Raw genomic sequence first — 13,183 nt, 5'->3', positions numbered from 1 at the left:
CGATTGGCTACAGCCTGGGGGGGCGAGTGGAGCTCCACTCAAGGACGGAAATGCGTCACCTCCACTAGTGGAGCTTATTGTAAGCGTAGGTTTAGGGTTGGGGTAGGTGTAGATGTTAATAAAACACAAGTGGAGGTGACTTATTTCCTGTTCGAGTGTAGAGCTCCACTTGCCCATGGTCTACAACCAGACTCTTCTCGTTTTGAAAGCGGGAGTGGAAGCGTTTGAAAGCAGGCGTCTTTTAGCGGACCTATGTAAGCTCTCTGTGAAGAGCGTCATTGATGTCTATTGATGGTTTTAATGTGACGTCACGCCCTGAGGGGAACGCCCCCTGGAGGGCAAAACAATGCTTTCCTCCATTGCCCGCCAGTCATTTTTACTTGGTTTGTAGTAAGATCTAATCTAGTAAATGGCCTGTTTCAATTAAAACATGAGATAAGGTGATGAGAGATACCTGTTATCTTGAATCTGTATTCGTGTCCAGTAGAGAGGTTTCATTGGACAGACTGGCTCCACTGAAGGTTTGCGAGGAGGATTGTCTACTGCTGTACTGAGGAAGATACCAACTCCAAAAGGGGGATTAGAGGTAGAGTGGAGGGGTGGTGGCGGTGGAAGACCACATCCTGTCATGGGTGGAGGTGGCGGAGGAGGTGGAGGAGGCACACTTCCTGGATTATCCAGTGGCGGAGCAGGAAGTGGAGGTATATTAGGGGTACAAGGGCCAGGGGGAGGAGGAGGAGGAGGAGGTGGAGGTGGAATCTTGTTTCTATCCATCTGTAACTGAGGTGATACAGGTGGGGCAGCTGGAGGAGGAACTGTCTTTTGTCTGCCAGTAAAGTTTTTTGTTGAGTTGACATCAGCATTTTTAGGCAGGGGGTCAAGACTCCTGCTCTGTGCTTCCTTGGCCTCCTCAGACCTGATGAATGTCTCTCTGTCTGTCTGAATGCATACAGAGTGGAAGGTGCGTGTTTTGATGTTGTCTTCAGTGGATACGGCAACGTCTCTGTGATCTCTGTGAAGATCTTTGTCTTTCTCTCTTTGTAAGCTTGCAACGGTTGCCGCTAGTCTGGACAGATCCTCTTCGTTTTTCTTTTGTAACTGGAAGAGCTCAAGTTTGAAGTCGGCCTGTATTAAAGAGTCCAAACAACAATATGCAGTATATATTTTCCAAGGGAATACATGAACTGGTGAAAAGGTGTAACATTTCATAAAAAATGTCTACGAATTTGATAAGAATAATGTAAAGTAAATGTAAACATTTAGCAGATGACCCAATCTTTGAAATCTTGAGTGTGTTTTGCATACTACAATGCATTTGTAAAAGCACTGATTCTGGAAACATACTTTTCCTGAGAAAGGTTTTAAATTCTTGATGCTATTAGTAAACTGTTTCCATTCAGTTGTAAAATACTGTTCTTGAGTTTCTCACCTGTAACTTCTCCACCTCTTTATTACATTCTCTTTTTAGCTGCAGAAGAGCAGCCTGATGCTCTGAGAACATAAAACAAGGACATCATTATGGCTAAACATACCACAAAACCTATTGAATAGTGCCAGAAACCACATAAAACAGTGATTTACCTTATAATATATACAAATGTACTACTATTCAAACATTTGAGGTCGTTAAATTTTTAAAAGCCTTTTATGCTCACCAAGGCATATTATATAACAATAAATATTATTACAATTTTAGATAACTTTTTTCTATTTTAATCAATTTGATACTGTAATTTATTCCTGTGATGGCAAATCTGAATTTTCAGCAACCATTACTCCAGTCTTCAGTATCACATGATCCTTCAGAAAACATTGTAATTTGCTGATTTTTTTATTAAATTAAATTTAAATTAAGAAAACCTTCTATTATCGATGTTGAAAACAGTTGTGCCGCTTAATATTTTTGTGGAAACAGTGATACATTTTTTCAGGATTCTTTGATGAATATAAGAAGTTCAAAAGAACAGCATTTATTTGAAATAAAAATCTTTTGTAACATTAAAAAATGTCTTTACTGTCAGTGTCATCAGATTTGGTCAATTTAATGCATCCTTACTAAATAAAAGTGTTAATTTCTTTTTCTTCTCTTTTCTTTTTCATCTTACTGACCCCAAACTTAATATCCATTAAATATAGTAGATATAAACTTTCCAATAGATGGCAGTGTTGAGAGTGTCTAGATTCCAGACAACCATGGGAAAAACTATTTGACTTTTATGTAAGATAACAAATTTCCTCAAGTATATTTAAGACATATGACAACAACACTCTGAGTGTGTGTACTTAGGTGTGTCTGAGGACTGCACACCCTTTAAATCTACAAGATACTGCAATACAGGCAATGCAACGGATGGTCAATAAGGTTTATTATAAAAACTATAGTATTGAATGTAAACATTTATGCAGTTTTCAATGCAGCAAGAATAATGATTGCATTACTGAGAAAACAAATATTCTTTCAATTAACAAACACTTTGACATTGTATCCAAAGTAAGTTATTTCATCTGCAGAACTGCCCTTTAGGAACACATTTAGATTTAGGGTGGAGATGTATTGGAATTTGTTTGGACAGTGTTGTTCCATTAGATACAAAGGCAAATATTTGAATCAGAGCAAACATTTACACTTTTTTTGCTACTTATACAATAAGCCCTTACCAGCTTCCGTGTATTTTAGACCAATCTTCTCCTCCTCATTTTTCGGTTTTGGTGGAGGCCAGACAGTCTGAAGTCGCTTTGGGGTGTGCTCCTCACTCACTTCAGTCTAAGACACAACAGAGTAACAATTAAAGTGCATTATACTGTTAAAATATGTTGAATTAAAGGGCCTAATAAAATAAAATAAAATAAAATAAAATAAAATAAAATAAAAAAGGATGCAGCATTCCCATGAACCTGCAGATGGATTAATAAAACAAATAAAATGAAATAAAATAATCAAGATGCTGCACCCCCATGACCTGGCAGAAGTATGAATAAAATAAAATAATTACATTTTTAGATGCACATAAACGAAGACTTTTCATATAAACTTTATGTATTGATACTGAGATGCCACCAATGAATGCAATCATCACTTCATACTTTAGAATCCGTAGTTTCTTTGTTGTCTGGAGACTTGCTTGAGGTCCTGTCAAAGAAAGCTCTGAGGACATCTTTGTCCCTGTTGATCTTCTTCTTTACAGTGTCCAGGTCCATGCGATTTGAAGTCTCCTTCTTGGCAGTTTTAACTGTGAAGAAAGCCTTCAATGCACCTAAGGCTGTCTCTGCATTTGCAGATTTGTTTGTTTCTTCAGAATGGGAAATGCCAGGCTCCTCTACATTTGTTTCTGGCTTTTCTGCAGGTTCCTGACCGATTGGAGACAGTGGGGGGCTTGACATGCTCTCTTGCTTTCTCTTCCCTTCCCCCTTGCTGAGGAATTGGGTAAGCTGTTCCAGGAAGTCTCCCTTGACTTCTTTCTTGTTAGACTGATCACTAAAAAGTCGTTTGGCAGGGTGCTCTGTAGTTTCTTTTTCCTCAAGTGCTTCTTTTTTGGGGCTGAGCAGCCCTGTGAAGAGGGACGCCAGTTGGAGCGGTTTCTCTTTTACTGTAGTGGGGTAGAGTATGGTTTGGTCGTCTGTGTTCTTCTCAGTGGAAGATGAATCTGTATCTAACACAGTGTCTTGTATTATTTCGTCCTCATTTCTCTTCATTTCTCCCTCGGTATGCAGTTTCGTCTCCACCTGGATGACTGAAGGAACTGGTTCTGGTTCTGAATTAGTCTTATTATCTAGCTCAGACAAACTGGAACTTTGTTCTTCAGTGTCACAGATGTCAGAACATTCTATAATCACACCTCCAGTCTCAAAATGTCTTATTTGGTTCTCCTGACTTGAGGTAGGTGGATGGATCTCCACAATATTGCTGTCTGAACTTGTGCTGCTTCCATTGAATATAGCTTGACTACCTGCAGTTTCATCCCTCAGATGGATCTTTTCAGTATCATCACATGATCCTGCAGAAAGAGCTTCAACACGTGTAATGGTGATGACCACAGTTTTGGCCTTCAAAGGTGAGTTTGAGGAAAGAACCTTTTTATCAGCGAGACTATGAACTTCACAATGTGCTAATGTGGCCTGAATGTCCATGTTTGTAGATGCCCTGTAGTTAGTCAGAATTTGTTCATTTACACCAGCTTTGGCTACCTCTGGAACATCTGCAGTGTTTTGAAGATTTCCATCAGACTCTATTTTGCTCTCAGAAGCAGATACTTCCTGGTGACTTTGCATTGAAATGTCATTATTGTTATTTGTGGATGAATTCAAAGAATCTGTTATTAAAAATTCAGTCAGATTATTTCTGCTTTGAGTATCGGTAGGGACGTCCTGACAGACTTTGTCCTTCAATGGTTGTTCCTCAACAAACAGCTCCTCATTGCTGGAGATATCTAATTCCATAACAACCGTTTCCTTATTATTGCTTTTTGAAACAAACTCTTGATCACTGTCTAAAGATCCTTCTCTGAAAACAGGTTCTGTATTATCCACTGTACCGACTGCTGGATCCTCAAGTTGTTTGTCCAGTCTGTTAGCACTGTCACAGGCTGAGACGTCGCTAAGTGATTTAGACGGTGTGTCAGCTTGACCATCTGTTACATCCTGGTCAGTCTGGCGCACTACTGATGTTTTATTGTAATGATCTCTCTGGTGCATAACATTGAGGTCTAAGTCCACTTCCTCCTTTTCTGAAGAAAAATCTATTTCATTAACATTCTGATGCTCTGATCTGTTGATTTGGTCCTTTGTCCTGTCTTCCTCAGCATTTGTATGTAAAATCTTAACAATTATAGCAAAATCCTCCCCTTGATCATCGAAATCATCCTGCCTTTGAACACCTTTTTGTTGACCATTAAGTCCTTCTTCTGTCAAAGAGCAAAAAGAAGTCACATCTGGACTCTCCTCAGTCAGTGTTCGGAGTTCATGTTTTTCATGGTGAGTAAAAAGGTTTGTTAATTTGTCAAAAAACGTATTGATGGGCTTACTCTCCATTTCCTTCCAGTATGTTTTACAGTGTCTTTAAGTTTAGTCTGTATTCAAACAAGCATATTTCACAAGTGATTAAAACCAAAAACAAAGTCAAAATTCAAACTATAGTTAAAACTCATGTGTCTATGTTTACAGTAACAAAAATTCTACGTTCGTTCCACTAGCCTTCCCAAGTCCATTCACCAAAACTTGAATTTCCAGCCCTTGTGCTGAACAACCATTGAGTAAGTTCCATTTATTGTCTTCTACTGGATTGAAAAACTGTTCAATTTCACTAAAATAATTTGAGGTTGGTTTAAGTCTAATGTCTAATGTTTTTGGTAATATGTTGTCCTTACATGAAGTTTCCAGAATCATGCATGCCAGAAAAATGTGCATTAAAGACCAAAGATGTTGTTCTCAGACTCTCATTACAGGAGTGCTGAAGAAATGGAAGAAAAACATTCCGCAACGACATTCCAAATAGTGCCAGCATGCAGCTTGCTCCCTTTATCCCGCTTTTACTTTCTTTTCCATGTTGGATTTTGTAATGTCTACTTGCTCTTAATCCACAATGTGCAGACGCCAAAACATTAAATCCTGAGTTACGCATACAGGCAGCGAGCGCTCCACCCACTTATTTTCTGCCACATGACAGGATTTGTGGTCCCACTCTCAGTCATCCATGAGGAAGAAGTAGCATCCAGTACCACACCCAGTAGAGCAAACAAAACTCCAGTAAGAGTAACTGTCCAGTCAAGACAGTCTATCCTGCTTCAGTGCATGTGTATGGCTGGATATCTCCTTCTGTCCACTTCACACTAGATAACATCACATTATCACCACGATTAACCTGTTAACCCCTCCTACATCCTTGTTTTGTCACCTATGGTTTTGTTTGTAGAGACTGTTCCTGAAACCATCACAGGTATGTATTTACTACAGTAATCCACAAGGAGAGAACAATGTAAATAGAGATTCTTTAGTATGTTTTAAATAATAGACCTAATAATAATAAATATACATTTTTACATCACATGAAAATATATATTATAGTTTTTTCCTAAATACTGTTTTTTGTGACATATATACATCAATGTATAAAGTAACACACAATAATGGTTCACTGAAAGTCTGTCAAAAATAAATACTAATACTCACAGTGAGATCATGGTCAGGAGAGACATGTGGGACAATGATGATTTCATCTTCTTCACTTTGTTTGTGCTTGGACACAGAGTTGCAGAAGGGTAAATTTTCACTGTGCACAAATGGCCACTTTTCTTCTGCATGCACCCTGTTCTCCTCTGTGAAAAAAACAAACAAAACAAAACTAAACAAATTTATTCCTACTCAAGGTTTGTAATGACCGAATATCAACAAAATAACCCACCAGACAGGTGGCTTTGGATTTGGACTCTGCAGCACAGAACATAATGAATATGCATTAGCCAGATGTATGAGCCAAAGGTTGTTTTGTCAGTTACAACAGCTAGCTTATAATTCTCTTTGTAGAAAATAAAAGCATACATATTTATAGTTACAATGCTATAAATGCTTATGATGTATTTGTCAACATATAAATTGGAATATATTATAATCCACATCCTTATTGCTGAGCATATCTAACAGGAATAGGCCTACACAGACTGCCACAGAGTGGACATTGAAGTGTACTGCAATTGAGAGGTACATTCTACAGTCTTCACAGTTTATTTAGCCTCAAATTTACCTTTCATTTAAAAAAACAAAAACAAAAAAACTAATATAAAGTAAAAACAAAAATGCAGAACCCAATAACTAGACATTCTGCAAGTGAACATAAATCATATTAAATCAGGCAAACACATGGAAAATCTCTACACAAGTCCAAGAATCAATAAAGCTTTTATCCATTAAATATACAGCTGAGGTTCACAGTGTGTTCACAGCAGCGGGAGTGTAGGAGACCTGAGATCCACTCCTCTCCCCAGGCCTCCCCCCTGCAGAGCAGGAAACAATGAACAAACAATCAATGGACAGATTTCATTGAATATGCAGGAGAGAACAGTGCAGTGCAGCAGACAGTTACATCATTTTAAAAAGGCACAGGTCATAGATTACTGTCTACTGTGGAAAGAATATTATTTCTTTCTATGAAATGTTACATTATCTGTGAAGCATCGTCATTTCTTTTTCTTTTTTTTTTATAATTAGGAATTAAAGAATGTGCAACTTGCTGGAATAAAAAGTACTTAAAGGTGCAATATGTAATATTTTTGCAGTAAAATATCCAAAAACCACTAGGCTAGTGTTATATATTTTGTTCACTTGAGTACTTAGATATCCCAAATGTTTCCAACTATTTGTAAATCATGAGAAAATTGCAATTTTAACCAATGCTGCGTCCCAATTCGCATACTATGCATCCTAAATAGTATTCGAAAAAAGATGTCCCAAATCGTAGTATGTTGAAATGAGTACTCCAAAGATACCCGGATGGTCTACTTTTTCCGGTTAGAATTCGAAGTGCAGATCCGTGCACACTTCTAACGGCTAATATTGCCCATAACACATTGCGCTGTGGACGAGGATTCGATTAGAACTACAAATACGAATAAAAAGTGTTTAAAAACTACAAACATGACGGACGTGCGAGGTACGACGGTTAAGATAAAGTGGCTTGAATGATTAATAAGCAGTGTCTAACCTGACAAAAAGATGTTTATTAAATGTTATCCACATTATATTTCATCTGCAACAGCATCCCAGCTAACACACGACGTAACAGTTACGTAATGTATTCGTACTTTTTGGTAATGTCATGACTTACTAACTGACAACGTAACTACGACGTCGCATGCCAGTAATTTCATTACCTTCAGATTACCATCTCACAACGTCGTCAGTACGTTCTCCTAACGTTATAAGATTACCAAGAACGTTCCAGATACGTCCTCTATTCGTAATATATTGGTAATTCCATGACTTACTAGTAACGTAACTACAACGTTGTATGCCCGTAATAATATTACCATCAAATTACCATATCACAACGTCGTCAGTACGTTCTCCAAACGTTACAAGATTACCAAGGACGTTCCAGATACGTCCTCTATTCGTAATATAATGGTCATTCCATGACTTACTGGCAACGTAGCAGCAACGTCATGTGCTCGTAATTTCATTACCATCATTTACACATTCTTTATATGTTATTATTACCAGAATTTGCAATATAAAACGTGTAATTAAATGTCAGACACAAGACTGAAATGTCCCCTTAAGAAAAAAAGGTTTCTTTTCACCAAATCAGAGTATGGATGACTGTTTTTTATATATAGTGACGTGACATACAGCGCGCGCCTCCACAAATGTAGTGCGCGCGTGCCCACAGTATGTTGATAAGAGTGTAAAGTTAATTTTTCTGAGAGAAGAATTTATTTTTCCGAGGTGACAACGAATAAATGGCTTTTATAAAAATGTATAAAGTTAACTTTGGAAAGACGCAAAACCTTTTTTTATTGTTATGTTTACGTTAGTGCAGGTGACGGTTAGAGTTGCCATGGCAACCGGGAAAACATTCAAGCTGCTGGAGAGGACAGCGTCGACGTTTCTCCGTGTTTCTCGTCAGTTTTATAGCAATAAAGTTCAACAACTGCGTCAGATTGGTTAAGTAACATTACCCACAGTCTACTTTAAGTACTTTTGTTAATATTTTTACCTTTGTGATTTCCTTGATCGTCTGAAATATATGTTATGCAAAATGTTACATTAGCATAGCATATGTTTTTAATGATTCTGAGAGCAAAACGTCTTGAATGCTTTTATTTTATGTTTCGCTGTAGGCTATATGTTTTTATTTATAGTTTGAGTGTATTTCATTATTTTTATTTGGAGTTTTATTCATGTTCTGTGTGTTTTTCAAAATAAATGAATTGAATTAATTTCGAGTCTGCATTCATCGTTCACAGCTGTTGGAATAGCCTTTACATTAGTTTGGGCAAATGAGGACATAAATTAGGTTAAACTACTGCATGTCCGCCCATAGAAAAATAAATAAAAATAAGAATTACCAACTGATGACCAACACACAACTATTGATACACAACGTTGCCACGACGTCGCAGTTACTAACTGGCAACGTCACAAAGTTACGTTGTGGCGACGTATAGGCACCTTTCACTTTTCCGGTTGCCACGACGTAACTAGTTACGTCGCCAAGACGAAAGTTTGGTCACCAAATTACGTTGCAGTTACGTAACAGTCACGTATTTTGGTTAGCTGGGATTGTGAACTTTTATAACGATGTGTTTGGTCATTAACTTTTAAATGCATCATTATGCAAAGATGAGGAGAGTTCTCTGCATGAAAGACCCATGACTGGCAGATCAACGTGCGACTACATTTCTCTCCGAAACGGTAGGAAAATAAATTTAATTTAAATGTGGAGGATTTTAACTGTGACATGATGATTGACACGGTAGTTTAAACAGTTACAGGTTGAGTAACTAAGCAACAGAACGTCCGTTAAAGACGCAGTTATGACGAGGTAGTATGTCCCAAAACTTGCATACTCTTCTACTACACACTCAAAAGTATGTACTTTTTCTTTACAAAAAGAGTACATACTTTTAGGACGTAGTATAAATAGGCGAATTGGGACGCAGCACAAGGCTCCGGGACGTGTGAGGAGTCGCCTATCAATTGCGTCATATCCGCGTTACCCTCGGTCGCGGTTATATTTTATAGAAACCACGAAAACACCAAAGACGCTTTAATATATTACACGTTTTAATAGAAAGGGGAACATCTGGGGAACATCTGTTTCTATTTATAGACAGAAAACTAACTATTGTTATATAGCTCAACACATTTAGTCTTATTGTTTAAATCAATTTTTTGCGAGTACCATGCTTTACCATGGCTCAGAGAAAAGCACTATTTGGTAGCTAAACATAGATGCAGCTTTATTGTTTATTAACAGTAATACATCATTTTCTCCATCATACAATACATTTTAAAATGAATTGCATGCCATTTATCAACACAAGCCATCCAATATTTAATATGATCTGTCTTACTGCAGTGTGCAACAGTGTCTCACAGCAGCCGCCGAGCGAACGCACAGAGTAACGTTATAATATTTTCAACACACTCAAATATATCTAATAATATGATAGACAGAGCCGTGTTACCTCATATTCATGACCGGAATAGCGGAAGCGATGCTGGCGACTGTGGCATAATAAAAGTTCCGCTACTCGTGAAGCATGTGTTGCGCAATCGCTCCAGCGGCCTCGTTCAGCTCCCACAACACTCGGTCCTGCTCTGCTTCATACTAAATAACCTCATTCATGAACATGATTTCTTCCTGACTCCAATCCCTATTCTTTTGCACCGTCCGTTGAGGTAAAGACCACATGTCCTAAGATTCCACTCTCAAACTTACCGTCATCAAGCTACGCCTTTGTTTTGAATAGGCTTCTAGCGACCTCTAGCGGCCAAAATTGTTACATATTGTACCTTTCTGCGTTTATGTAGGCATACAGGCTATATTATTTTGCAAACATTTGACAAAATTCGTTCTATTTGCAACGCCCTGCGACGACACGTACTTTGAGTCGCGCACAATAGCACAAGCATTGGTGTAAATAAATAAACACTACATAAACATTTAAATAAATGTAGGCTTATTCATATGTACTTTTATGAACAAAATGTGATAATTCAAATTGAAATAATTTCGTTTTACAATGTTCAATATGTAAATAAATAAATAAAAATTACAATACTTCCATATAAAAATGTATATAAAATAAAAATAACTGATATACTTTGTACAATTTACATAAAATATTCAAATTGATGTAAACAATCACATTCGAAACCTAGCTACTAAAAAGACATTAAATGGGAAATTAAATTGAATTAATGTGTGTTCCCCTAATCCGTATTATAATCATAAAGGTCACATTTCTCGTGCACGTTACTACTTACCAACCACTCCTGAGGTAAAAAATTGAATAAAACCTCTACTCATTCAACGATAATCTCCATTTTACCTTGGTAATTTTTTGCCAAACGTGCTGTAGAGATGGCGGGTAACTTTTCTGTCCATTATCTCTGTACTGTACCCTTGTTACTTGACTACCTTAGCGTTTTCTGTGATTTTCGGAATGAATATAACTGCTCCTTAGATCTAATGCAAGATGGCCGAAAACTCACTACATTCAACGTCAGGTACAACATTTTTACAACACTTTATAATTATTGGGACTATTAATGTGTCCGACAGGCCCAGAACAATATGATTCCTGTTTGTTTTGCATGTGTTGGTCACTTTTGCTTTATCTTAGGAGTTCAGTTTTTATCCATTGTGATTAAAACATTAATCTTGGACAGCTCTATAGTAGACACGCAGAGGTTATGTCATTAGCTTCATGGTGTGAGTTATTATTTTGTAAGCAGTGGACAGAACAGAAAGGGAGTGGTGAATGATTGTCCTGATAACAGATAGTGTAGGTTAAAAGAGTTGAGAGATAGTAGTGTGGAAACAAGCACATTGTACTTATTTAAACTTCACTCTACTAACTGTTCGATTAAAATAGAGAAAACAAAGAGAGGCCAACAAAATGTCAATAATACAAACACTTTGGGGCACAGAGACCAGGGTTGGACAAAATTTAGTATTGACTCTCTTTAAATTCATTAAGTGGAATTTGATTTGAAAAGACAGTAAGGAAGAATTTCACTGAATTTTTATAAAATAAATTCAGTACAGCTACACTTAAAAACATGTTAACTGAAATAATTAAACTACCAATTAAAACGTGCGGTTATAAGATTTTTACTGTATTTGAAAGAAGTCATATGCTCACCAAGGCTGCATTTTTTTGATCAAAATACAGTAAAAACAATAATTAAAATGTAATGAATTCCTGTTATGGCAAAGATATGGAAGAGGATTAGGGCCAAGTAATAATAAAAAATAAAACCATCTCGAGATTAAAGTTTTTAAATTTCGAGAAAAAACTCGTTACATTTCGAGAAAAAAGTCGAGATAAAATGTTGAGAATAAACTCATTAAATTAGTCATTAAATTTCTCGTAATTTAATGAGTTTATTCTCGTAATTTAATGACTTTATTCTCAACATTTTATCTCAACTTTTTTCTCGAAATTTAACGAGTTTGTTCTCGTAATTTAACAACTTTTTTCTCGTAATTTAATGACTTTATTCTCAACATTTTATCTCGACTTTTTTCCAAAATAACGAGTTTGTTCTCGTAATTTAACGACTTTTTTCTCGTAATTTAATGACTTTATTCTCAACATTTTATCTCCACTTTTTTCTCGAAATTTAACAATTTTTTCCTCGTAATTTAATTAGTTTATTCTCAACATTTTATCTAGACTTTTTTCTTGAAATTTAACAAGTTTTTTTCTCGTGATTTAACGAGTTTATTCACAACATTTTATTTAGACTTTTTTCTCGAAATTTAACTGGCTTTTTCTTGAAATTTAACAACTTTAATCTTGAGATGGTTTTATTTTTTATTATTGCTTGGGCCTAATCCTCTTCCGTACAAAGACGATCACTTGATTCTTTAAAAAAAAAAAATAATATGCTGATTTGGTGCTCAAGAAACATATCTTATTATTATGAATGTTGAAAACAGTTTTGCTGCAGCCTGCTTAATATTTTTGTTGAAACTGTGATACATTTTTATTTTCAGGATTCTTTGATAATTAATAAAGTTAACATTTATTGGAAACAGAAACTTACTTACCCCAAGCTTTTAAACAGTAGTGTGTATATATACAGTATGTATGGAAATCAATTCTGCTGCATCAGTTCAAATTCAAGGTTTAGGGTTGGAATTCAGTTAATTTTCAACTATATTCTGACACACACACACACACACACACACACACACACACACACACACACACACACACACACACACACACACACACACACACACACACACACACACACACACACACACACACACACACAAATCGTTTTGTGTGCATCTAATCTAAGGGTGCAGGCTTGACTCATCTTCAGGATGTCATTTCCTGTAAAGCTCAAGGGATGGGAACATTAACAGCTGGCCGTTGGGCTGAAACTGCTGCTACTGTGATACGTGAGTCTTAACATAATGCGGCAGGTAGCCACATTCACATTGCTTTCT

The 13,183-nt window shown here is 36.6% G+C and overlaps 1 protein-coding gene across 2 annotated transcripts in view; it reads right to left on the bottom strand.

Moving 5' to 3' along the window:
- The window catches only part of fmn1 (formin 1), a 38,789-nt gene extending 32,995 nt beyond the window's left edge, over positions 1-5,794 (bottom strand). For both annotated transcript variants that reach the window (XM_067383948.1, XM_067383949.1), the window contains exons 1-4: positions 3,085-5,794; positions 2,659-2,764; positions 1,430-1,491; positions 455-1,125 (exon numbers count right to left, since the gene is read on the bottom strand). In XM_067383948.1, the coding sequence (XP_067240049.1) occupies positions 455-1,125; positions 1,430-1,491; positions 2,659-2,764; positions 3,085-5,028 (2,783 nt within the window). In that variant the 5' untranslated portion in view covers positions 5,029-5,794. The remainder of the gene's footprint in view (positions 1-454; positions 1,126-1,429; positions 1,492-2,658; positions 2,765-3,084) is intronic.
- Positions 5,795-13,183: the final 7,389 nt, after the last annotated feature.

Source organism: Chanodichthys erythropterus, chromosome 4, assembly GCF_024489055.1.
Source record: "Chanodichthys erythropterus isolate Z2021 chromosome 4, ASM2448905v1, whole genome shotgun sequence".
Taxonomy (NCBI): domain Eukaryota; kingdom Metazoa; phylum Chordata; class Actinopteri; order Cypriniformes; family Xenocyprididae; genus Chanodichthys; species Chanodichthys erythropterus.
This window is presented reverse-complemented; position numbering and strand designations above follow the sequence as displayed.